General features: G+C 37.6%; 3 protein-coding genes across 7 annotated transcripts; 1 reads left to right on the top strand and 2 right to left on the bottom strand.

Moving 5' to 3' along the window:
• Positions 1 to 3,139: 3,139 nt before the first annotated feature.
• On the bottom strand, positions 3,140 to 3,526 carry LOC142162096 (putative mitochondrial protein AtMg00860). The gene has a single exon (XM_075218404.1). It carries the CDS (start codon positions 3,524 to 3,526, stop codon positions 3,140 to 3,142), a length of 387 nt encoding a protein of 128 aa, XP_075074505.1.
• Positions 3,527 to 6,203: 2,677 nt separating this feature from the next.
• Positions 6,204 to 7,303, top strand: LOC142162095 (uncharacterized). Its single transcript, XM_075218403.1, has 2 exons — positions 6,204 to 7,171; positions 7,258 to 7,303. The coding sequence occupies exons 1-2, from the start codon at positions 6,204 to 6,206 to the stop codon at positions 7,301 to 7,303; spliced, it is 1,014 nt and encodes a 337-aa protein (XP_075074504.1).
• A 10,421-nt stretch (positions 7,304 to 17,724) lies between these two features.
• LOC107800561 (dual specificity protein phosphatase 1-like) lies at positions 17,725 to 26,350 on the bottom strand. 5 transcript variants are annotated; one of them, XR_001651434.2, is made up of 8 exons: positions 26,238 to 26,334; positions 24,785 to 24,848; positions 24,534 to 24,692; positions 24,328 to 24,463; positions 23,187 to 23,328; positions 21,788 to 21,933; positions 20,076 to 20,320; positions 17,725 to 18,006 (listed from the first exon to the last, which is right to left on the bottom strand). XR_001651434.2 is itself a non-coding variant. In XM_075257234.1 (7 exons), the coding sequence occupies exons 3-7, from the start codon at positions 24,639 to 24,641 to the stop codon at positions 17,957 to 17,959; spliced, it is 582 nt and encodes a 193-aa protein (XP_075113335.1). In that variant the 5' UTR covers positions 24,642 to 24,692; positions 24,785 to 24,848; positions 26,238 to 26,331; the 3' UTR covers positions 17,725 to 17,956. The 5 variants fall into 5 exon arrangements, 1 of the variants encoding a protein (XP_075113335.1); XR_001651435.2 differs by lacking the exon at positions 26,238 to 26,334 and adding an exon at positions 25,712 to 26,231; XR_012711648.1 differs by lacking the exon at positions 26,238 to 26,334 and adding an exon at positions 25,393 to 25,700.
• Between the last annotated feature and the right edge of the window lie 327 nt (positions 26,351 to 26,677).

Genomic DNA, 26,677 nt, shown 5'->3' with positions numbered 1-26,677 from the left:
GGGAAGGGTAAGATTTTCATAATCCTAACAGCTTGTCAATGCGAGCAGTGATCACTTCTTGATCTTGCTGCACTTTCTCTTGTAGCTGTCCATTATTACCCTTTGAAGAGGCAATCTCCTCATTTATCATCTTACTCCCCTCCTTGGATTCCTTCATATCACTTATCAACTGGGTGATTAGTCTGTTTCTCTTAGCACCTTGTTCCTTGTTTAGAAGGTCATACGCTTGCAATGTTTCTCTATCAAACATATCCTTTTTGGTCTTCATTTTCCTGATCTCACTAGATCATTAAAGTGATCATAAACTTGAGTAAGTAAAAACCCATAAAATAGTGCATTTTTTCCCTTAGACTAAGTGGCTATACTTGTCATTACTTGATTATAAATGATGACACGTTGAATAACATATTCTTGTCAATCATTTCCATCATTGCCAAATCCAGGAAAATAGACCTATTGGAATTTGATTGAAACTTGTCACAAACCCAATACTAAATACAATATCTAGTCTACTTGTGGTTAGATACAGCAAAAAATCTTTTATAACCCTATATAATTTTTCATCAACAATAGAACCAAGTTCATCCATATCCAATAAAGTGGCAGTGGCTACAGAAGCATCATTTATCTTTGCATTATTCATATCAAACCATTTGATTAGTTTTTTGATGTACATTTCTTGATTTATCGTCATTCCATTCTGAGTTTTCTAAACTTGTAGACCAAAAAAGAAATTTAGCTCTCCCATCATGCTTATCTCAAACTCACTTCCCATTAGTTTTAGAAACTCTTTACACAAAGTTTCATTAGTTGCACCAAAAATGATATCATCAACATTGATTTGGATAATTAACATATTTTTATATGTCTTCAGAAAAAATGTGTAGTCAATTTTATCCCTTATGAACCCATTCTCAAGAAGAAATTTTGACAACCTCTCATACACCATACCCTAGGTGCTTGCTTTAATTCATATAATTCCTTGTCCAATTCGTGTATAATCAGATAACTCATGGCTTTCAAACCTTGGAGGTTGACATAAAAATACTTTTACCTTTAGATACCCATTCAAAAACACACTTTTGCCATTTATTTATTATAATTTACAACTCGTGTAGGATGAGTATAAGGAACAAAGCAAGAGACTCCAAGAAAGCAAACTAAATCATAGATACGAAAGTTTTCCTACAAAGGGGTTGACTTCAACAACCCATAAGGGACGGTTTGCCAAGCTACACAAACAGTTAATTTGTTTATAGTCGCAAAAGTTTTCCTACAAAGGGGCTGGCTTCAACAACCCATAAGGGACGGTTTGCCAAGCTACACAACTCAGAAAACTTTTGTACTATAACCAACGTTAGCTGTTTATAACTCAGAAAACTTTCGTACTACAATAAGCTAACTTTCAAAGAGTATTCTTACTCTGTTTTCATACATGGACCAGCCTTTCCATCCATTCGAAAGAAGGAATAAGAGGGAAATTTAGAAAGTACTCATATGTAATATATCACAAAAGATTTACAAAGGTTACAAGATGATCTTCCAACTACTACAAGGCCTCCTTTATATAGGACTAGGAGGTTATTACAAGACAAACTTACATAGTAAAATAAACCTATCTTACATGGCAAACTTATCTACATATGGGTCCTTCTTGGCATGTGAAGGACTTTAGGCAAAACAACTAAAAAGCTCCTGAAAACATGTGAAAGTGGTAGAATATACATGGTGTAGCATGTGAAAGTATGAGGGAGCATGTGACTACCTGTGAAAGTAGGGTGCTGCATGTGACGAAGCATGTGGAAGCATGTGAAAATAAGTGGAAGTGGGGCCCGGATAGTATGGAAAGATGTGGGAATTTGTCTTAGCATGGGTAGGATATTTTTGAGGGTTTTTTGGTAGGCAATGTAGGACTATGGTGGGATTAGCAGGGATTTAGATAATTATCCTACATTGATTCTAGGGTTGTCTTCTAGGCATCTTTTCAAAGACCTTGTGTAGTAATGCCTGGAACTTGACGGTCCTTCTCCGCTGTGTTCTTTCTCCTTTGGATTGAGAGATGTAATCCACAACTTTAATCTGGAAATGTCGTGAAAGATCTTTTCTCGGATGACTTCGTATAGGGTTTGATATTCCTTTGCTGCTTTTCGGACTCTTTCCCAGTGAGGATGAGTGCTGGTATAATTCCATCTTGCCCAATCTTTTGGCCATATCTCTCTCGGAATGCACCTATTTTGCTGGAAAAGGATTCTTTGTGCTTCGCTATATTCTTCCTCCATTGATAAAATGGATACGGGAAATTTCCACCAAAATGATGCCTCTGCTTGCGCCTGGACTTTTTCATTAATGATTTTCACTGGACTATGGAACATGAATATCTTTGTTGCGTAGGAATTGTTGAAATATTTCATCCAATATCTTCTAGGCTTGAACCATAGTAAAAATACTTTAAGAGCTGGTGCAATATTATCAAAATCCTTGAAGACGTTGCATTTGAATTCCATGAAAATATAATACTTATGGCTTAGGTACCAGAAAAATTATAATAGTTCTTGTGGAAAATACTTAGCTTGAGCTATGAATATATGGCAAAACGGATATTCTGGATTGACCCCATATGGCTTGAGAACGGATCCTCCATGTTGCCGGAAAACTTGGAGCTCATAATACGTTCTTCTTTCCATAATAATTGACGGATCAAAGGGATCTATGAGGTTGAACAACTCCGGTAGATGATCTGTTGGTCTTAATGAACTTGTTCCTGGTGTATTTGAAAGCCGTAAGATGTGGCTAATTAGCTTTTGCTTTGACTTCAGTTTTGCTGGGGAAAATCTTTTTGAGAATTCTTCCGGTCGAGACAGAAAATCTGCGAGAATATTATCTTTTCCTTTCACGTGCTTTACTTGAAACTTGTATGGAGAGAACCATTGGGCCCATCTGAGAATCTGAGGATTGGGAATAATTTTTGAATTTATCTGGATCATTTTTGAGAAGGCCTTCATATCCATCTCTATTAGAAATTCTGTATGGATAAGGAATTCTCGATTCCATTCTTTACTACAAGAATTTCCTTGAAAGTGGAGTGATAATGTTTCTAGGCATCTTTGAACTTTCCACTGGCGTATTCGCATATTTTCCTCTAACCATGTTTTTCTTCAAATAGAACAGCACTCCAATATTCATGGCTGCCATCAGTTTGCAGTATCTTCTTTCCATCTGAAGGGATGTAGAGAGACTTGACACTTTTAGATATCTCTTTTATTTTTTTGACTGCTTCATCATGTTTCTCTCCCCATGATGGAGCATTTTTCTTGAGCATTTTTGTGAGCGGTGAAATGTATGAAGAGATATTTGGGATGAAATCTCTTACATAATTTAGTATCCCCAAGAACTCTTGGATCTGCTTTGTTGTGAAGTTGGTATCTGGAAATTTGAGTAATTCCTGACATATATGTGGTCCTGAACTGTATTCACTTTGGATAAAATGCATTCCGAGAAAATCGATCTCCTTTTGAGCAATAACCATCTTTTTTGCAGAAAGCATGATCCCGTACTGTATTACCAATGCCTTAAATTGACGAAGCAAGTTGATATGTTCCTCCAATGTATCACTAAATAACAGGATGTTATCTATATAAACTAAAGAGGTATGGAAGTAAAATATTCACAGCAAGATGTAAAAATCTATATGTCCTAACAACAAAACATAAGATAACAGCTAAAAATAAAATAAATAAAATAAAAATAGAAAATCCATTCGAAAGAATAGTATCAGTTATAGACAACAATGATTACAGTTATACGGAAATGGACATGGAAGAAGATTTAGAAATAGTAAAAGAAAGATTAAGCACGTCGAAACGAACAAATAACGAAATGCCAGAAACGTCATCAAGAATAAGTACATCAAGAAGTACATCAAGAAGAATAAATTATATAACTCCACAAAAATTAATAGAACAAAAAATAGAAGAAATAAACCCACATCATTATTATATAACGGGAATAATGGACCAAAGAAAATATTTAATATTAATAAATACAGGGCAGGAAGAGAATTATGTTATAAGGGAATTAATACCAGAACAAGAGATAGTAACAATAGAACAGCAAAATTCAGAACTACCAAAAGCGTTAAGAAAAAACGAAGAAACAACTGAAAAAGAATTAATTATTGGAGGAATACCAATATTAATAAATTTTAAAATATATCAAGGCGATAAAAACATTACACTAGGAATAAAATGGTTAGAAAAAGTCAAACCATACAAATTAGAAGATAGACAATTAACGATAAGTTATGAAAATAAGAAAATAATAATAAAAAGAACTTTGATATAATGCCAAAGATATACATACTTGCCTAGATAATAGTAGAACGATATTATAATAGATACTATACACCTATGATGGATACAGGGGCAGAAGCTAACATGTGTAGACATAATTGTTTACCAGAAAGTAAATGGGAAAAGCTAAAAAACCCTATAGTAGTAACATGATTCAATAATGAGGGAAGTATGATAACATACAAAGCAAGAAATATAAAGATACAAATATGGGATAAAATATTTACCATAGAAGAAATATATAGTTATGAATTCACAAATAAAGATATATTATTAGGAATGCCATTTTTAGATAAATTATACCCACATATAATAACAAAAACACATTGGTGGTTTACTACCCCGTGTAAACAAAAATTAGGAGCAAAAAGAGTAAAGAATAAAGTAAGAAAAACAATACCCTGGATTAAAGGAAGTGAAAAGATTACCCAAAAATTAGAAAATGTAATACAAAGCAACCATAATATAGAGATAATTATTTTCTCAATAAATAAAATAAAACTACTGCAAGATAAATTAGAATTACTATATAATGATAATCCACTCCAAGGATGGGAAAAACATAAAACAAAAATAAAGATTGAACTAATAGATGAAAATAGCATAGTAACACAAAAACCTTTAAAATACAACTTTAATGATTTAACAGAATTTAAAATGCATATAAAGGAATTATTAGACAATAAGTACATACAAGAAAGTAATAGTAAACATACTAGCCCGACATTTATAGTAAATAAGCATAGTGAACAAAAACGAGGAAAAAGCCGTATGGTTATAGATTATAGAAATTTAAATGCAAAAACAAAAACATATAATTATCCGATACCAAATAAAATACTAAAAATCAGACAAATACAAGGATATAACTATTTTAGTAAGTTTGATTGTAAATCAGGATTTTACCATTTAAACTAGAAGACTAATCTAAGAAGTTAACAGCATTTACAGTACCACAAGGATTTTATGAATGGAATGTATTACCATTTGGATATAAAAATGCACCAGGTAGATATCAACATTTTATGGATAACTACTTTAACCAATTAGAAAATTGTATAATATATATAGATGATATACTGTTATATTCTAGAACAGAAAACGAACATATAAAACTACTAGAAAAATTCATACACATTGTAGAAATATCAGGAATAAGTTTAAGTAAAAAGAAAGCAGAAGTAATGAAAAATCAAATAGAATTTTTAGGTATTCAAATAGACAAAAACTGAATAAAAATACAAACCCATATAGTACAAAAAATAATTAACTTAAATGAAACACTTGATACAAAAAAGAAGTTACAGTCATTTTTAGGATTGTTTAACCAAGTAAGAGAATATATTCCTAAATTAGCAGAAAACTTAAAACCATTACAGAAAAAATTAAAAAAAGATGTAGAATACCATTTTGACGAAAAAGATAAAATACATATAAAGAAAATAAAAAATATGTGTAAACAATTACCAAAACTATATTTTCCAGATGAAAAAAGACAGTTTACGTACATAGTAGAAACTGATTCTAGTGATCACAGCTACGGAGGAGTTCTAAAATATAAATATGATAATGAAAAAATTGAACACCATTGTAGATATTATTCAGGATCATACACGGAACCACAAATAAAATGGGAGATAAATAGAAAAGAACTATTTGGATTATATAAATGTTTGTTAGCATTTGAGCCATATATCGTTTATAACAAGTTTATTGTAAGAACAGATAATACACAAGTGAAATGGTGGATAACTCGGAAAGTACAATATTTAGTAACTACGAAGGAAATAAGAAGACTTGTATTAAATATACAGAATTTTACATTTACAATTGAAGTAATAAGAACTGACAAAAATGTTATTGCAGATTACTTATCAAGACAAAGGTACTCAAACTGATGAGAACCAAGAACCAAAAGATATATTTGCAATCCTTACTACTCTATCCTTACAGATGGAGAGTATGGGAAAAAGATTACAACAGCTAGAAAGTCAGCAGCATGACTATAAAAATGCGGAGCTAAGTCGATCGGAAGACTCTAAACTTCCAGAGGTAGAAGGAGATGTTGGGAAACTCCACAAAACCCATGACAAAGTTTGTTTACCTACAGCTGCAGGCACAAGCAAACAAGTTAACAAGAAGCTACATACCAATGTAAATCTAAACAACGTATTTGATAAGCCATTCACACCAAAAAAGCCAAAAGAAGCAATAGTTATAAACCCACAAACTTCAACCTATGCTAATAGCCTACACCACAACAAAAAGGTATATAACCATATTACTCAAACATATATTGAGAATATATATAAAATCCAGACATTTCTGAACTTAAACCCCAGGTCAACTACCACTACATATCCAACACAGGATTATGTAACCCAAAAACTACAGGGATATAATAGGCTAATAGCCCAACCAAAAACAAAAGCCAACCTAGTAAAGACATGTTACAACTACGGACTACTTAGCACTGTATATACCCACGACGGAGAAGAAATAATTGGAATACCAGAGCTATACAAAGCATTTGTCACCTTCAAAAGGATTACAAAAGGCAACCTATTCTTCATCAAATTCTATACAGCACCAGCTGAAATACTATATGATGAAATAAAACCCATTATACAGGTGATAAAGATAGGACTAACACGAGATATGATAATACCGGAAGAAATAAAGCAACAACCGGAGATACAGAAAATGGATATACCAAGTTTCTATGCCAACAAAAGAATAATTGGTATAGCAACTATTATTCAAGAACTAGCTAACAATTATCTACAAGGAAATGCTATCTGGAGCTATTATTCTAGAGACCAGTTAATGATATATGCCAATTCAAAAGAACTACGACAAGGAGATATGGAAGAAGTCCAAAAATGGATTTTATCATTGCTAAAACCAGAAGCACAACCAACTACAAGAGCCTTGAAGAAGGAATTTATTTCTAATGAGTTATTGACAAGATACTGCAAACTAGTGGGACACAAATATCCAGACCACATATGTTCGAAATGCAACGGAGAAGATAACCAAGTACTAGAAGTCCAACTAGAATAAAGGTATCGGCAAGAAGACAAAAGAAGAAGACAGCTATTGAAAACAAAAAATGTAAAGTAAATAGTAAGAGTCATAATCATGAACAGTAAAGGTCGTTCATGAATAGTAAGAGTCATGTAAAAAAGTCGTAAAGTAAATAGTAAGAGTCATAATCATGAACAGTAAAGGTCGTTCATGAATAGTAACAGTCATGTAAAAAAGTCGTAAAGTAAATAGTACGAGTCACATTCATGAACAGTAAAGGTCGTTCATGAACAGTAGGAGTCGTTTAAATTTTCTATATATTTTGTAAATCAGAAGAAGAGAGGACATCCTCAGACATCCTCATACTCACCTTCTCTCTCTTATCTTCTCTCAATAAAATATCTGATTATATACAAACTTCTGAAAGCTATGGAGCATTCAAACGAGTTACAAAACCAGGTAAGTTTATTCATAATCATGTTTAACTAAACTCTTATATTCCTTATAATCTCTTGAATATCATAATTGTTTATCATGTTATAGTACTGTTATAAAGAACATCTTGAGAAAGTTTGCCTGTCTAATAATGCTGAGAGTAGTTAAGCCCAGACTATGCCATCCTAAAGTGGAAACCAGTAGGCAAGGAAGTCGTTTAGGGGAGTACACAGAGTTGAGGCGTTGTTAGGGTAAATGATTGAAGCATGAAAAACATGGTAGTGACCAGAAAAGATTGTTCAGTATAACTTATTAAAATATGATAAACTCTATGATAAACAAAGAGGTTAGAGGGAATATGTTTAGTAAACACATGATAAGGATAAATAGTAAATCTCAATGAACAACCACACGTATTTATTAGAAGAAAATATTGACTACAATATTATTTGATCTCGGTTCCATCTTTTCTTATGTGTTCTCGTATTTTGCTTATTATTTGGGTACGCCTCGGGAGTTTCTTGCTTTACCTATTCATGTATCTACCCCGGTGGGTGATACTGTTATTGTAGACCGTGTATACCGGTCATGTGTGGTAACTATTGGGGGTCTGAATACCCGAGTGGATCTATTACTATTGAGCATGGTGGATTTTGATGGTATTTTAGGCATGGACTGGTTATCTCCATGTCGTGCTATTCTGGACTGTCATGCTAAGATAGTCACTTTGGCTATGCTGGGTGTGCCGCGGATCGAGTGGCGTGGTGTGACTGATTATGTTCCTAGTAGAGTGATCTCTTTCTTGAAGGCCCATCGTATGGTTGGGAAGGGTTGCCTTTCATATCTAGCATTTGTGAGGATGTCGGAGCTGAGACTCCTAGTATTGATTCTGTCCTAATTGTGAGGGATTTTCCCGATGTGTTTCTTGCAGACTTGTCGGGCATGCCACCGGACAGGGATATTGATTTTGGTATTGACCTGGTTCCAGGCACTCAGCCATACCTATTCCGTCGTATCGTATGGCACCAGTGGAGTTGAAGGAATTGAAGGAGAAACTTCAGGAACTCCTAGATAAGGGGTTCATTCGGCCTAGTGTGTCACCTTGGGGTGTGTCGGTTCTGTTTCTGAAGAAGAAGGATGGCACAATGAGAATTTGCATTGATTATAGGCAATTGAACAAGGTAAAAATTAAGAACTAGTATCCTTTGCCTCGCATTGATGATTTATTCGACCAGCTTTATGGAGCAAGAGTGTTCTCCAAGATTGATCTCCGTTCGGGCTATCACCAGTTGAAGATCAGGGATTCAGATATTCTTAAGACAACCTTCAGGACCAGATATGGTCATTATGAGTTTCTTGTGATGTCTTTTGGGCTGACCAATGCCCCAGCAGTGTTCATGCATTTGATGAACAGCGTGTTCCGGCCTTATCTCGATTCATTCATTATAGTCTTCATTGATGATATTCTAGTGTATATGCGTAGTTAGGAGGAGCACGCGGAGCATTTGAGAGTTGTGTTGTAGAGATTGAGGGAGGAGAAGCTTTATGCAAAATTCTCCAAGTGTGAGTTTTGGCTTAGTTTAGTGGTTTTCTTGGGGCACGTGGTGTCCAACGAGGGTATTCAGGTTGATCCGAAGAAGATAGAGGTGGTTTAGAGTTGGCCTAGACCGTCCTCAGCCACAAAGAGTGGTAACTTTCTTGGTTTGGCAGGCTATTATCGTCGGTTTGTTCAGGGATTCTCATCTATCGCATCGCCCTTGACCAAGTTGACTCAGAAGGGTGATCCATTTGTATGGTCGGACGAGTGAGAGGAGAACTTTCAGAAGCTCAAGACAGCTTTGACCACAGCTCCAGTATTAGTTTTGCCATCAGCTTCAGGTTCATATACTGTGTATTGTGATGTTTTGAGAGTTGGGATTGGTTGTGTATTGATGTAGGAGGGTAGAGTTATTGCTTATGCTTCTCGTCAGTTGAAGCCCCATGAGAAGAACTACCTCGTCCATGACCTGGAGTTAGCTGTCATAGTTCATGCATTGAAGATTTGGAGGCATTACTTGTATGGCATATCTTGTAAGGTGTTCACTGATCATCGCAGTCTCCAGCATTTGTTCAAGCAAAAGGATCTTAATTTGAGACAGTTGAGATGGTTGGAGTTGCTTAAGGATTATGATATCACTATATTGTACCATCCGGGGAAGGCCAATGTGGTGGCCATGCTTTGAGCCGAAAGGTAGTGAGTATGGGGAGTGTGGCATATATTCCAGTTGGGGAGAGACCCCTTGCAGTTGATGTTCAGGCCTTGGCCAATCGGTTCGTGAGGTTGGACATTTCGGAGCCCAGTTGGGTATTGGCTTGTGTGGTTTCTCGATCTGCTTTATATGATCGCTTCAGAGAGCGCCAGTATGATGATCCGCACTTGTTTGTCCTTAGGGACAGAGTTCAATATGATGATGCCAGAGATGTGACCATCGGTGATGATGGGGTGTTGAGTATGCAGGGCCGGATTTTTGTGCCCAATATGGATGGGCTTCGGGAGTTAATTCTGGAAGAGGCCCATAGCTCGCGGCATTCCATTCATCCGGGTGCCGCAAAAATGTATCAAGATTTGAGGTAGCACTATTTGTGGAGAAGAATAAAGAAAGACATTGTGGGATTTGTAGCTCGGTGTCTCAATTGTCAGCAGGTGAAATATGAGCATCAGAGACCGGGTGGCTTACTTCAGTAGATGTATATTCCCGAGTGGAAGTGGGAGAGTATCACTATGGACTTTGTTGTCGGACTTCCACAGACTCTGAAGAAGTCCAATGCTATTTGGGTGATTGTGGATCGGCTGACCAAGTCCACGCACTTCATTCCTGTGTGTACTACCTATTCTTCAGAGCGGTTGGCAGGGATTTATATCCGGGAGATTGTTCGGTTGCATGGTTTTCCGGTTTCCATCATTTCAGATAGAGGTACTCAGTTTACTTCGCAATTTTGGAGAGCCATGTAGAGAGAATTGGGTACTAGGTGGAGTTGAGCACAGCTTTTCATCCTCAGATGGACGGGCAGTCCGAGCATACTATTCAGATATTGGAGGACATGTTGCGTGTTTGTGTCATTGATTTCAGAGGATCATGGGATGAGTTTCTACCGCTTGCAGAGTTTGCTTATAACAACAGCTACCAGTCGAGTATTCAGATGGCTCCTTATGAGACTTTGTATGGGAGGTGGTGTAGATCTCCAATTGACTGGTTCGAGCCCGGTGAGGCTAGGCTATTGGGGACTGATTTGGTTCAGGATGCTTTGGAGAAGGTGAAGGAAAGGCTTCGTACAATGCAGTCAAGGTAAAAGAGTTAATGTTGATAGGAAAGTTCGAGATGTGTCCTACATGGTGATTCAGGAGAGGTAAAAGAGTTATGGTGATTCAGGAGAGGCTTCGTACAACGCAGTCAAGCTAAAAGAGTTATGTTGATAGGAAAGTTCGAGATGTTTCCTACATGGTTGGCGAGAAGGTCCTGTTGAAGGTTTCACCCATGAAGGGTGTTATGAGATTTGGGAAGAAAGGGAAATTGAGTCCTCGGTTCATTAGGCCTTTTGAGGTGCTTCAGAGGATTGGAGAAGTGGCTTATAAGCTTGCTTTGCCACCCAGCTTGTCGAGTGTGCATCCGGTATTTCATGTTTCTATGCTCCAAAAGTATATTGGGGATACGTCTCATGTTTTGGATTTCAGCACGGTTCAGTTGGATGATGATTTGAGCTACGATGTGGAGCCAGTAGCTTTTTTGGATCGTCAGGTTCGGAAGTTGAGGCCTAAGGATATAGTTTCAGTGAAAGTGCAGTGGAGAGGTTGGCCCGTGGAGGAGGCTACCTGGGAGACCGAGCGAGATATGCGGAGCAGATATCCTCACCTATTTGAGGCTTCAGGTATGTTTCTTGACTAGTTTGAGGATGAACTTTTGTTTAAGTTAGGGAGGATGTGACGACCCGACCAGTCGTCTCATGAATTACCGCTCCGTTTCCCCTATTTCTGCTTCTTTATTCTTAGTTATCCGTGTTTTATATGATCGGGTTGATTAGATTGAGTTCGGAGAGGATTTGGTAAGAAATGAGACACTTAGTCTCTTTTAAGAAGGTTTGAGTTGGAAAAGTCAACCGGATATTGACTTCTGTGTTAGAGGGTTCGGATGTGAGTTTTGATGGTTCAGTTAGCCTCGGGAGGGGATTTATGACTTAGGAGTGTGATCGGAATGAGTTTTGGAGGTCCGGAGTAGAATTAGGCTTAAATTGGCAAAGTTGATATTTTGGCGATTTCCGGTTGATAGGTGAGATTTTGATATAAGTGTCGGAATAGAATTTCGAGAGTTGCAGTAGCTTTGTTGTGTCATTTAGGATGTGTGTACAAAATTTTAGGTCATTCGGACGTGGTTTGGTTGTGTTTTTTATCGAAAGCATATTTCGGAAGATTTTAGAAACTTAGGCTTGAATCCGATGTGATTTGGTAGATTTGATGTTGTCTGAGGTGATTTGATGATTGGAACAAGTTTGAATAAGGTATTGGGTCATGTTTGTGCTTTTGGTCGAGGTCCCAGGGGCCTCGGAGTGATTTCGAATGGTTAACGGGAAGATTTGGGACTTGAGAGATTTCAGAAAATTGCTACTTCTGGTGTTTTCACACCTGCGGTCTGGGGACCGCAGGTGCGGTGCCGCACGTGCGAGGGAGGAGGCCACAGATGCGAAAGTTGGTTTGGCGAGCAGTTTCCGCAGAAGCGGTCAAGATGGTCGTATCTACGAAGCCGCAGATGCGGAATTTCTATCGCAGATGCGATTCTGGCTATTAAATGAGGGACCGCAAAAGCGGTTGTTTTGACCGCATATACGGTACCGCAGAAGCGGGTTTTGGGCCACAAATGTGGAAAAGCCTGTGCAAAAATGTATATATTTCATCCTTCGCGATTTTTGAAGGGTTTAGCCATTTTTGAACTCGGAATTGGGAGCTTTGGGCGATTTTGAAGAGAGGAATCAAGGGACTTCGTTAAGGTAAGGATTTTTGGACCTAAAACACACTTCTATGGAATTATTTCATGGATTTAGACTGAAATTAAAGGAATTAAAGGGCTAAAAATGGAGGTTTAGGGCTTGATTTTAAGAGGGCTTAAATTGAGGATTTGAGGGGTCATTTGAACTCCAATTCTTGTGTTTTGATATGTATGAACTCGTGGGGAGACGAGGAATCTAATGATGTGAAAATTTATGAGTTTCGAGAAGTGGGCTCGGGGCTCGGGTTTTGCCAATTCGGGAGTTTTGGTACTTTTCGATTGTTTTCGCTTGGGCTTTGTTCTCTTAGCATATTATGACGTATTCGTTCTGATTTTGGTTAGATTCGATGCACGAGGAGGCCGATTCGAGGGGCAAAGGCTCGCGAGCTAGAGATTTAGCCGGTCGAGGTGAGTAATAATTGTAAATGATGCTTTGAGGGTTTGAAACCCCGGATTGCACATCGTAGTGCTATATTGAGGTGAGACACACATTTGATGGCGAGCGAGGGGTCGTGCACTATTGGGGATTGTGACTTGGTCCGTCCCGATTGATGATTTTACCGTGTATTTGATTGGAAATTATTTGCTATAATTATTATTTGGGGTTAATGTCATATTTGGTCCTAGTGCCAACTATTTGAACCCTTCGGGGATTTTTATTACTGTTTCCTCACTGTTTTGACTTATTACTTGAACTCAAACATGTTGTTTTCCACTGTTTTACTACTCAACCATTTTTACTTAGTTTTGAGACTTCAATGAAATTTTAAATGATGTTTTGGGCTGAGAACTACTGTTTTACTAATGCCCGAGGGGCTTGTGATGATTTTTGGACTGATTACGGCCGAGGGCCAAATGTAAGGATACACTGATACTGATACGAGGCCGAGGGCCTAAGATACATATATACGCCATGAGGTGGCTTGACTGATATGAGGCCGAGGGCCTAGATTTGATGCCACGAGATGGCTTGATATTGCGCTTGGGCCGTAAGAGGCCCCTCCCGGAGTCTGTACACCCCCAGTGAGAGCGGGTACCCATTGTGATGTGAGATTGAGCCCAAGGGGCTGGTATTGTTCTGAAATTGAGCCCGAAGGGCTGGTACTGTTCTGAGATATTGCCCGAGGGGCGGATTTGTGGATACTGAGCCCGAGGGGCGAACTTCTATTTGTTCACTTATCTTAATTATCTGTCAATTACTTTTTTTACTTGTTGAAAAAGGGATTTTACTTGATTCTTCACTGATTTACTCTTTTTAAGTGATTTTACTGCTTCAGTATAGAATGCCTTGTGTTTTACGTGTTTTCTTACCTTCAGTCATTATTTATATTTATTACTCACTGGGTCGGAGTACTCACATTACTCCCTGCACCGCGTGTGCAGATTCAGGCGTAGCAGGTCCCGCTCCTGAGTGTTGATCCCCTCAGTCCAGGCGGTGTTTGGAGACAACGAGGTAGTTGTTGGCGTCCGCAGCCCCTGTGTCTCCCTTATCTTATTATTTCTATGTTCTTCAAACAGTCGTACCAGATATTGTATTTACTAGACTCGTATCAGTATCCTTTGTTGCTCATGACTTGTGACACCCCGGTTAGGGCTGTGTCGGGTTGGATTTCCGCTTTGTTAGCTCTATTTCCGCTAATTGTGCTATTAAATTATGTTTGAACTATTCTTATGCTATTTAACTGCTTAAAAGGACGAATTGTGTTAGACAGGCTGGCTTTGTCTTCATGAGAGGCACCATCACGACCGGGTTCGGGGTTAGGGTCGTGACAGCTGCCTATTTCCGTGCATGTGTAGTCGGTGGTGCACTCGTCGGGATCCGAGGTCCTGTCGCATCTAGGGAGTTCCGGCGTTCCGAATTTTCGTGAAGCGGGTTCCGGGACCGCTTCCCCGGGAGATAACTATTGCATGAACCTCCACAAACCTGACTCGATTCTCTTGGAGAGATCCTCCAGCGTCTTCGTTGTGGAAGGATCTATTATTGATCCGTTGTTGCTTGATCTTTTGGGTACTCGTTCGGCGTAGGAAACCGTTTTCGACGCTACTGTGCTGGGAATACCCGGATGGCTCTGCAACTGAGCGATAGCCAACTGTTATGCCTGCAATATTTCAAAAATGTCATGAAAACTAACTTCCTGTGTTTCCCGAGCCGGGGTTTGTTGGGCTTCCTGTTGGTCGATATGCTGAATGCTCCCATCGGTTTGTGAGGCCTCGTCGACCTGATGCGCGCCTCGCGAACCTGCGTCCGCTAGGATTAGCTCAGATGCGTTATTGGGGTTCCACAGCGTCGTGCCAACCACTGGAATAGCCTCACCGTTTCCGCCGTGATTTTCGGGGTAGTTGTTCTCGACTCTATTTACCGAGCCAGACATTTTGACCTGAAATCAAGAGATCTTTGGACAAGAAAAAGTATGAAAGATAATGTGCGTTTGTGCAATGAAACCAGCAAGAAAATAATCACTATTATTTTTAGCCCCACGGTGGGCGCCAAACTGTTTACCGTGAAAATGGTAACATAATTAAATTTGTAAATGGGATTCTAAAAATACGTGATCTATTCCCGAGCTAGTTGTTAGAGCAGTTGATGCTAATAATATGGAGTTTAAAGATTAAATGCAAGCTAAAACGAGATAGTAATCGAACCGAAGGGCCTGCTACCCGGGTATACGTCTGGTCGATGGGAGACCTCGGGGTCAACGTCAGGGTCGGATTCGAGCTATCGGGGATGGGATAACAGTTGAACATATAATTAAACAAGGCTCCTTACGACCAATACTAAGCTATATGATGAAGAACAAGTAAGAGAGATGGATATTAAAGTGACCTCGAGCCAGTGAGAACGAACAAGTTAGAAAGAAAAGAGAGAGAGAGAGAGAGAGAGAGAGAGAGAGAGAGAGAGAGAGAGAGAGAGAGAGAGAGAGAGAGAGAGAGAGAGAGAGAGAGATTATTGCACTTGTGGAGAAATGGAGTAACATCAGCCTTTTACAAGGTAGGGCGAGTCCCCTTTATATAGGAGGGAACTCGGCTACAAGTACATGGGCATTAATTACAAAGTATGGAGATAGGTTGGCCTGATGCGATGCCTCAGTATAGGCTCTGGATAGGTCGGCCCTGTCAGACTCAGCAGTGTGCTTTGGGAGCTTCCCCCTCTGTCCTGGCTTCGATCTCCGTCTTCTTTGAGTCGAGCCTCGACGAGCCCGAGGTCGGGAACTCGGTCGTGGCTTCCTGTCCTCGGGGTCTCGAGGCATTCTTGCGAAGTGACTTGAGAGCGAGACATCAAGTCCTTTGATTTTTTCGCGTACAAAGGGTAAACAGTAATGTTAACACGAGGTTGGAGGTTTGGAAGCAGACTCTAGAGTATAAAGGTTTCAAGTTGAGCAAGACCCAAATAGAATATATGGAATGCAAGTTCAGTGATGTGACCCATGAAGCGAACAGGAACGTGAAGCTTGATATACAAGTCATCCCCAAGAGAGGAAGTTTCAAGCACCTTGGGTCAGTAATCCATGGAAATGCGAGATTGACGAGGATGTCACACATCGTATTGGAGCGGAGTGGATGAAGGTGTTTTGTGTGATAAAATTGTGCCACCAAAACTTCTATAGAGCGATGGTTAGGCTGATTATGTTGTTTGGGGCAGAGTGTTGGCTGGTCAGGAACTCCCATATCCAGAAGATGAAGGTAGCAGAGTGAGGATGTTGAAATTAATGTGCGGGCATACTAGGACCTAGGGGTGTACAAAGGAAACCAACAAATCGCACTAAACCGATAATCCGAGTCAAACCGAGAAAAAAAATCCGACTATGATTTGGTTTGGTGTTAGAAAAAAAATTCGACCATAATTGATTTAGTCATGTAATTAATACTTAGTACTTATTAGTCGTACTTATTTTAACATGATTTAGTACTTAGATTATGTTTATTTTTATTATGGCTTATCAATTAGCAATATTTATCTTATGCTATTTGTTGAATATTTTAGTATAATTATGACTCATCTCACATTATTTTGTATTATTTTATTGGATAACATCTTATATAGTTTTATCCTACTAATATTAGAGCACAAATTATAAATTTTATGCTATGAAGATTTTATCAGAAAAAAACCCGAAAAAATCAAAAAATCCGAGAAAAATCGTGATTGAAAAACCCGGCTTTTATTGGTTTGGTTAGGTAATTGCAAAATCTGAACCAACCCGACCTATGTACACCCCTAACATGGCCCTTGATAGGAGGATGCGGAAATCGAAAATTAGGAAAGAAGGTTAGATAGTTGAATGTTTTTCTCGTCCATACCAGTAATATTAGTGTTAGTATTGTATTTTCTTAGTCGTAGATTTCTATTACTATTTATTCTCTCTTTTGCTTTTATATTCTTATAACTTGATAACTTGTGTTATTGCTTGTTGCAATTGCTTCTTTTTTCATGTTTGTTTGAACGGAAGGTCTACAAAAATAGTCTATTTTCTCAAGGTAGGAGTAAGGTCTGCGACTGCGTACGCACCACCCTCCTCAAACCTGACTCGTAGAATTTCACTAAGTTTGTTATTGTGGCATGGGGTTACAAGCGGAATCCTCTCTAAATTTAATTGGAGATTATTTATTTTTTTATCAGCTCAATTACCCACTTTTTTCTTCCCTCGTGTTGGTTGAGGTTCGGGGGGGGGGGGGGGGGGAAGGAGTTTACCAATTGCTCCGTTTCGTATATCGTTGTAGAACGACTTGGCATGAATGAAAAGATTAGAGTTTAACATTAATATTTGTATCAATTAGATCTTCCTTTTTTGGGGGCAAACACTAGAATCGGAGCAAGTGCTGTTCGTATGCATTAAAAGAAGTTGACCTTTATATTTTAAGAAAAAGACATTCCTGAACAAAATAAATAGAGAATATGAAGGAAATATATGCTAACATAAACAAAATTTAAAAATTCTCCATGATGAAAGAATATCTTCAAGCAGTATGCCTAGGCAGAGTAGCTTTCTCAATGGAATTATCAATTCATTATCATTGTTTATCAAACAATTCTTACTGTTAAATTCAATTAACAAGATATCGCGCTGTGTACTTTTCATCACAGCGTAACTTTAATGGCGGCTACAGAATGGATCAAACTGCATCAGACTAGGAGAGTAATGACCCAGTTTCCTCATGTACATTTGGAGCACTCAGATCTGCAATTTTGAAAAGACGGCAAGAAATATAATGAACTGAAAACATAGTAAAATGATGAATTTGCAAGCCCAACTAACAAATTAACTAATGAATTCAAGAAAATGAGAGAGAATCTTCCGATAGAAAATGTTGAATATGTGCAGATTACAAAAAGTTGTTTGATCAAAATTAACCTCTGGAAAGCTCTTTCCTATGACTCAGTTGAACGGGGATTTGTGGAGGAGATGTTACATGCACTTAATTTCCCCATGAAATTTTACAAATGGACTATGACATGTATCTCAACTACACAGTACACCATATCTTTAAATGGTGGATTGTACGGTTTGCATTAAAAGGAAGAGGGAATACTTCTCCTTTGTCCTTTGTTGTTTGTAATATGCACGGAATACTTCACAAGGATAATGAACATGGTAGCAATCCAGGAAGGATATGGGTATCACACCAAATGCAGGGGACCAAATCTAAACCACCTATGCTTCGCACATGATGTAATGATGTTTTGTAAAGGAGATTTTAAGTCGGTGATGTAGTGCTGAGAGGCTGAGAACTTTTTCAAATGCATATGGTCTGAGAACTAATGCAGATAAATCCAACATCTTCAGTGCCAATATGGAGCCTCACTGTGTGGCAGACTTCTGTGAACTGACAGGGTACCAAAAAGTATCACTACCTTTTAGGATCTTGGTATACAAATATCATCAACGAAGATCTTTATAGTTGATTGTGAGATGCTAATTGATAAGCTTACAACAAGAGTGCAAGGCTGGGGATCCAGACACCTATCCTATGCAGGAAGAGTGCAGCTGGTCAATTCAGTGCTACTGCATATCCACAGTTACTGGTCTTCCGTTTTCATACTTCGTAGGAGTGTTTTGAAGGGTATCGCTGCAATATGTCGAAATTCCTTATGGGATGGTAAGACAGTTACTAACAGAGCCCCCCTACTGTCGTGGGACTTGGTTTCTAGACTTAAGAGGAAAAGTGGACTGGGAATCATTGACTGCGTAATCTGGAATGAGGCTGCTGTGGTAAATATGTTTGAATATAGCACAAAAGACTAACAATCTATGAGTCAAATAGGTTAATCATATATACATAAAAGGGAGAGCTTGGTGGCAATACTCTCATCCACGGGACTGTTGTTGGTATTGGAAGATACTCTGCTCCATCAAAGACAAGTTTGCTGCATATATGTGAACAATGGGTTGCTTGCACAGAATAGGAGGTACTCAATCAGTAGTGAGTACAAATGGAGGAATGGATGTCTGGAGGACTGGCTTTCGAGAAGATGGATATGGAGACAAGGTAAATATCCCAAATCATAGTTTAATCTCCTGGTTAACAATGCACAAAAGATTGCTTACCAAAGAAATATTGCTTCGACTAGGGATCAGTCAAGACAGTAATTGCCTGATATGTGGTGGAAACACAGAATCTGTGGAACACTTGTTCTTTCAATATCAGTTCCCGAGAGCTCGTCTGCAGGAAATACTAAATTGGATGAGGATAGGTATAAAACAAACAGACCTCCAAGGGATATTGCATATGGTGGCAAGACTGCTTAAAGGAAAATGGTGCAGAGCTTTTGCTATGGCTATCTTGGCTGCACTGATACAACAACATACGCAGTATTATCCCACATTGTGGGGTCTGGGGAGGGTAGTGTGTACGCAGACCTTACCCCTACCTTGTGAGGATGGAGAGGCTGATCTATAACATAATATATGGAAGGCTAGGAATGCAGCCTTATGGCATCACGGGGTCCCTCGACCTAAGAAAGTCTATGAACAGATCAAATAGGGGTGCAAGGTACGAATGCATACAATTTTGGATAGAAGGCAGAGTAATAGAGCGAATGGATAGAAAATTTATACAGATAGGATACTTTAATGTACAGATATAGTAATTTTAAAACTTGCGAAGTCTTTTTGGTAGCCCTACCTGGTAGGTATACATAGATTTGCAAGTCATGAGGAGTTTCAAATTGTATTATGTTCGTGGTGATTAATAATATTTTTTCTCCACCACAAAAAAACAAGAAGTTAGCCACAGAAAAACTGTTTACCTAATCACATAATCAAGACCAGAACTGCAGATTTGTCCCTTCATTCCATTGGGCAGACTTACTACTGCGTTCAACCTACTTATGCCTAGAAGACAAGTTATCTGCTACTGCTACTTCTTTAGGCAAAACTCATGTAGCATGAAGAATGTCCATTTTTCAGAAGAAGGTAGAATGCCTAGATCTTGTCAACTCCAATGATTTCACCCTTGTGTCGTCAAGTAGGGGATTAACCAAACCTAATACATCTGTAAAAAACGTGATCGTAGTCTCAGGCAATAGGTCCATCATAACCAATATTCACAATAACAATAACCAGTGGCAGAGGTAGGATCTCTGCTAAGGGGGTTCAAAATGAAAAAAGTTAAAATACATTGTAGCTAGTGAGAATTGAACTTATGACCTTACAAAGGTTTTGAACCACTTACCACTAAGCTACACTTTTGGGTTGTGTCAAGGGGATTCAAAACTTAATATATAGAGATAAAAAACAGATTTTGCCTCATATATACAGTGTAATTTTTCGGCGAAGGGGGTTTGGGTGAACCCCCTTCCGCCCCCCTAAATTCGCCCCTGCCAATAACTAGCTTACAAGCCTTGGTGGAGAGAGTTACCCGATTATGTATTGGTGGGAGATAGAAGGTACCCCGCAGTATTAGTCAAGGTGCGAGCAAGTTGGGTCAGACACCACGGTTATCCCAGAAAAAAAGAAAACCAGGAAACCACAAATAGCAATTTTAGCTCATAGGAGAATGTGCTTCTAAGTATCTCACGAATGTGGAGGAACATGAGCAGCTAAAGACCAACCCTTAGTATTTTTTTGGAACAGACAAAGATTGTCAAATAAAGAAAATATGGTGAAGAATGAACTCAAAGATATATTTCAAGAGACTTTAATAGATTGTCGTGATGAAAGAATCCCCTAGTAAAAATCTATATGCTTGCTACAGAAACATGAGCTTTCACAAAACTACTATGTAATACATCAGAATGGAAGATGAGGGCTTTACAAAGTCACATGATTCATTAAGGTACTGACAAGTTTGACCTGAGGGGTCAATTTACTAGAGTGGTTCAGTTTGATTGCGATGGCAGCAACGGAAATTAACAGGGTTATCTAGGGTATATAGGAAGTACAGCACATTTGAATTTGATGAAGCAGCAAAATATGAACTGTGGGCCAACTCATTCCTTCTTTTATGAACCCCAGAAAAGGCTGCATGTATATGTGACTCATGATGCATGCCTTAGATTTAGGAGATTTACTGTTATTGGATCGAGCTAATGATTTCACAGAACAAAAGTACCTAGCACCGGATGTTTCACTGGGGAGTTTATTTGATTGTCTGGAAAACTCGTGGTTGTTAAATTGGAACAACGCAACATTGTTTTGCTAGGTACAATCAAGGGAACTGCCGGCTGTACTTTGTTTCTTTTTCTTTATGTGGTTTTGATAAATCTGCCGGCTGTATTTTGATTTCAGTTCACAACTATATAAATGACAATTTGACATAATTCAGAAGTAACAGAGCTAATCCTTCTTCCTTTGACATATATATACATGTTACCATTCTCAAAAAAACATAGCAAATCCTCATTTTTATCACCAATCCTCACAGATGCAACATGATAATGGCATCACAGTACTGAGATAACTAAAACTCGTTAACCTTAGATCATGCGAGTAAAACCACCAAGTGAACAAAAAGCTGTACCTTTAAGGGTTTTATCATAATTTTGCAGCTGAATCATAAAACCAGCATTGGGAGAAATAACTGGTCTTTTACTCTTAACAAGCTGAAAAGCTTCAGACAGGCTCACACCATGCTTTTTCATCAGATAAGCGATGACTATGGTTGCACTGCAAAAGCATAGAACAAAAGAATCATACGAGACTCTCTCTTATCACCACTTCACATTGTTGATAATGAGAACTGAGAAACAGCTGTCAATTGTTATTACTTGACAAAATATTGGACAATTAAATACATATACTGAAGAAAAAAGTGATCTCGCTATACAAAAAGGAACACCAGGAAAAGAAAACAAGACAAATTTTAAGTTCTAGAAAGTTCTTTCTTGTTTCAATTTTCACTGGTGTTCATGAAATGTCGATTAAAGGGTATGGTATATTATAAGAAGGAAATAGGTAAGTTTAATACGACATAAATGTTATACTACAAAAAAGCTAGCTGATTCAAGTCTTATACAGACAAACAATTTACTAAAGCCAACCCAAGATCCAGACCACATAAAATCAACTAAAAGAGGGCAAGAAGCAGATTGCTGAATATGAATAGGAAGACATACGGGTAAAAAGGTTTCATATTAAAATTTAACCCAGTAACCAAATTCATAACAAGAAAACACAAACCTTTTTGGTTTGTAATTGTAATAAAGAAGTCAAGCTAAAGGTATTGCATGACATGATGATAAAATTACTATTGCTACAAGGGATTTCATAGAGATCAGATGACAAAGTAAGCAGAGTGTCTCACCTACAACAAAGAAACAACGGTACACAGATACCCTTCAAAAATCCATCAAAAGAAACATAAATGAGCGTATCATTAAGATATTGACGATAACACGTCATTCTTTCAACGTTTTAACTTGGAAATTTTACACATGTACATTAGTTTTGCAAAGCAGAACATGAAAGACGCAAGGAACATGGAGAAACTTACATATCCAGGTTAAAGATTTTGGTCTTCAGAGTGAATGCAAATGTCAAAAAAAGAAGAAAATAACATCATAGGCACTTTGCTGATCCAGGATAAATGTCGTCCAACCCACCCCCTTCTCAAAGCAACAAAAATAAAAATACAAATATCTACGGAAAGATGTGGTTGGAAGCTAGCTCCATAATACTGCATTAGTTTCAGTATCAAGCTGAAGATGGGATATCAAGGTCTCTATTCTTGACCTACTAGGATTAGTCATGAAATTTTCTTTTAGTTATATGTAGCAAAGCAAGCTGGAGAGCAGCTACTTTGGCTTAAAATCTTGTAAAAATTTATTAAGAGCCAGTATAGTTTTACACACCACTCTTTTGTATTGTTTTCCCACATATGAAACCATGATTTTGATCCAGGCAAAGATGCTCGAAATCACCTTCTGGATTTGCCTGCAAAGCAATGCACCAACACACCGCCACCCTGTCCTTTTGCTTCTTCAATTTTTCCTTTTGCTTTTTCAATGAAATCGAAGCATTCCTCAAAGTAATGAGAAATATTTACATCATCTCTGTCGTGAACTGTCTCAAATTTGCAAGAAGTGGAAAATACAAATAAATCATTCATCAATCTCATTAAAAGAGAATTTTTTAAGAAAACATGGAGGCAGAAGGCCTCAGTTTATCTTTACTGAATTAAGAAGTTATGTATGTGTGTGTATATATATAAAATTTATTTTTTTTTATAAGGTAAATTGGATAGTTCTAATCTTTACTAGGTAGATGAAATGAAGGTAAAGCATCAAAATTATAACTAGCCATTATCATAAGTAAGAAATTTTGCACTGCAGTTGGTATGAGTGGTAAAAAAGACAGTCCAAAAAGGCTCTGGTAGGAAAAGTTGTACTTTATGTTGCTAATACAAGAGTTCTTTGCGTCTCCAAATTAGATAGTTAAGCAGAAATCTTTTCTTACTCATTATGTAGGACCACTACGTCTCATTATTATTATTCTGTTATTATTTTATTCTTCAATCTGTTACTATTAGTGTTTCTTTTACTTTGATTATCTTTATTATTTTTGTTGTCAATACTTTGCTTTTCTTAAGTATTTTCATCATAACTTTTTTACTCTTGTATTTTTCAAACGTGTTTTCAAAATGCTTTTTTTGAGCCGAGGGTCTATTGGAAATAGCCTCTCTACCTCACACAAGCTAAGGGTAAGGTTTGTATAGACCCCAACTCCCCAAACCCCACTTGTGGGATCTCAGTGGGTATGTTGTTGTTGTTGTATGTAGGACCACTACAAACAAAAACAGAAGACAGGTAACAGGAAGGAAAACACGGTATAGCAGAAACACTAGTGTGGACAACTGAGGGTGTGGTATGGTATTTCCTGTTTTCTAATTTCTTAGTATAGTGGTTGCTGAATATTTTTACATAGCAGACCACGTAAGAGATGGATGGCGCATTATTCATTGACTTATATAAAAAGGATATGCAGATTTTCTCATCACGTGCATATATTCAAGACAAATCCAAAGCAAGTCAGCAATATCAAACAAAGTTAGAGACTTCCTACCAGTAAGGACTTTGTACACAAATTCATTCGGATAAGACGGATTTAAATCTCTGGCAATCGTCAAAATATGAGTTATATTCAAGCTTTTGAGTGCATCTTTACTGTTGGCAGCTCCAAAGGACCCTAAATAGAGACCCTAAGAAGTACAAGAAAACTAATAAGGATAGGTAAAAAAACTAGAAGGGCTAGGATTCATGGTTTAGTACCTCTTCAATCATACAAGGATCCTTATCCTCTCTTATGATTTTTGCTACGGACATTGCACGCATTAGAGCTTCAATTTGCCCCCTATATGAATCCAGAGCTTGATCCATTTCTTGTTTGCTTCCTTGAAATAGCTTGAACTTTCAGAAAATTTAGGGGTTCTGGAATATTTGGCATATCAGTCGTTACTAGTAAATCAGTAACTGTACATGAATACAGAAGAAAATCAAGAGACACTTGAAAAAAATTAGACCTTAGTGTTGCAAATTCCAATACCCTCTTCCGATGATAGTTCAAACACTTTAGATTAGAAATTCCTGCATTGTGAAACCTACAAGCTTTCATTGGCGTTTTAGGGGAAAAAAACTAAAACATCTCCATTTGATCTATGAATAATCACCATTCAAGTTGCACTACATCATTTAGTAAAGGTCATATTATTTATGTTCCAAAATGTATAGAAATCTGGAACCAAATTCCAAATAACAATTCTGTTAGATATACTTCTTAGAAAGGCTTTATAAGTAAGAATTCATGACGTGAAGTTCTATTCTTGATCAGTTAGTTACCAGTTGCAATTGACAAATAGAGAGACAACTTAAAAGTTGAGCACAAGATGGCACATTAACTTTTCCGGCAGAGGGATTAATGTAACTCAACTTTAACAGTACCCACAAAACTACAGGTTCAACTTTTAAACTAGAGAGCAGCCGAAATGTAATGAATGAGCTCAGAACCACGCTAAACACCATAACTGTGTAAACTTGCCTAATACCATTTTCATTTAATATCCTCGAAGGAATGGTTTTATAAGTATGTGGAATTAACGATCTGAAATTGTGTTCACAATGCACATCTCACCAAGATGTTGGGCTTGAAGGCCATGAGATCAAACTCTTGTGAACCAATTACACTTCAATCCCAAACTTATTGGCTATATGAATCATTTACATCATTGCCAATCTATTCGGCCCAATTTCATTCCAATTCAAAAATATTTGTCTGTGTTAGAGGACTCATAATGCCATGACTTCTTTTTAAGCTGGCCATTGGGTTTGGGACAAACTATTTGAAACTCCCAAGAGGTCTAAACTCTTGTAAAGACTTTAATTCCTTAAATAGGTACTCCACAACTCAATAGTCGAACACAAAATGTGGCAAATTAATGCGAAATTGTAACCTTTATCCAGTATCCATCAATCTCCTGAATCAACTCCCGAACTAGAGAGCAGCAGCAGTTCTGATTGATGAGTTCTTGAAATAATTATGCTAAATAAATCATATTTGTATAATAGTTGTCCACTAAACCAAAATTTCTGGGGTGATTTTGATCAAACATCTCCACACCAACCAACCCCTCCAACCGCACGGAATATTAATGTCAAATATCCAAAAACTCCGCAACCATTCACCCAAAAGAAGTTGAAAATCTTCTTTTGACTCAGTTTTAGCAGCTGCTAATTGATTAATGTTTTCCCCTATAACTTTTTTTTCGCGATTCCCTTTTTTCAAAACTCAAAAAAGAAGGATATCGATATTGAAGAGAAGAATATAAAACTGGGTGATTCACAGAATACTGAGTCGAACAATTACCAATTGATACAAAGGAAAAATAGATTAACTATAGCTAAAAAGCACATTAAATGAGAAGGAAAAATATTTAACAATCATGGAAGAGGAGACCATGAAATCAATGAAGATCTTACCGGGTTGCCAATCAGGAATAGAATGGTTTCAATAGTAAAGACAGAGAGGTCTGTTATTTTTTTACTATGGAACATTCGCAAATAAAAAGGTAAATTTAGCTTTAACCCTTAGGTGTGTTTGGTACGAACGAAAATGTTTTTCAATTTTTCTACGTTTGGTTGGCTAAAATGTTTTGAAAAATATTTTTATTATTAACTCATTTTCCTCTAGAGGAAAATGTTTTCTTTATCAAGAGGAGGGAAAACATTTTCCAAAACTCATTCTCAACCTTCCTCACCCTCACCAACCCACCTCATCCCCTCTCTTCAAAAAAAGGCTTTTTTTTTTCGAATTTCAGTTTTTCCATTACCATCCACCCTACTACCCCTCCACTTCACCTCCATCCCGCAAAAAAATTATTTTTTAATATTATTTTTTTGCAATTTTAAATTTTTATTTT

This window comes from Nicotiana tabacum, chromosome 7, assembly GCF_000715075.1.
Source record: "Nicotiana tabacum cultivar K326 chromosome 7, ASM71507v2, whole genome shotgun sequence".
Taxonomy (NCBI): domain Eukaryota; kingdom Viridiplantae; phylum Streptophyta; class Magnoliopsida; order Solanales; family Solanaceae; genus Nicotiana; species Nicotiana tabacum.
The sequence above is the reverse complement of the archived record's forward strand: the minus strand, read 5'-3'. Positions and strand labels throughout refer to the sequence as shown.

What these genes read in the sequence shown, in the direction of transcription:
- LOC142162096 (XM_075218404.1), bottom strand. Translation starts at nt 3,526, where the DNA reads ATGGTTATTGCTCAAAAGGAGATCGATTTTCTCGGAATGCATTTTATC.
- LOC142162095 (XM_075218403.1), top strand. Translation starts at nt 6,204, where the DNA reads ATGTTATTGCAGATTACTTATCAAGACAAAGGTACTCAAACTGATGAG. An exon ending in AGCTATTATTCTAGAGACCA is followed by an intron (nt 7,172 to 7,257) that starts GTTAATGATATA and finishes TGCTAAAACCAG; the next exon opens with AAGCACAACCAACTACAAGA.
- LOC107800561 (XM_075257234.1), bottom strand. Translation starts at nt 24,641, where the DNA reads ATGGATCAAGCTCTGGATTCATATAGGGGGCAAATTGAAGCTCTAATG. An exon ending in TGTGTACAAAGTCCTTACTG is followed by an intron (nt 23,329 to 24,327) that starts GTAGGAAGTCTC and finishes AATTTGAGACAG; the next exon opens with TTCACGACAGAGATGATGTA. An exon ending in TTATGATAAAACCCTTAAAG is followed by an intron (nt 18,007 to 21,787) that starts GTACAGCTTTTT and finishes TCAAAATTGCAG; the next exon opens with ATCTGAGTGCTCCAAATGTA.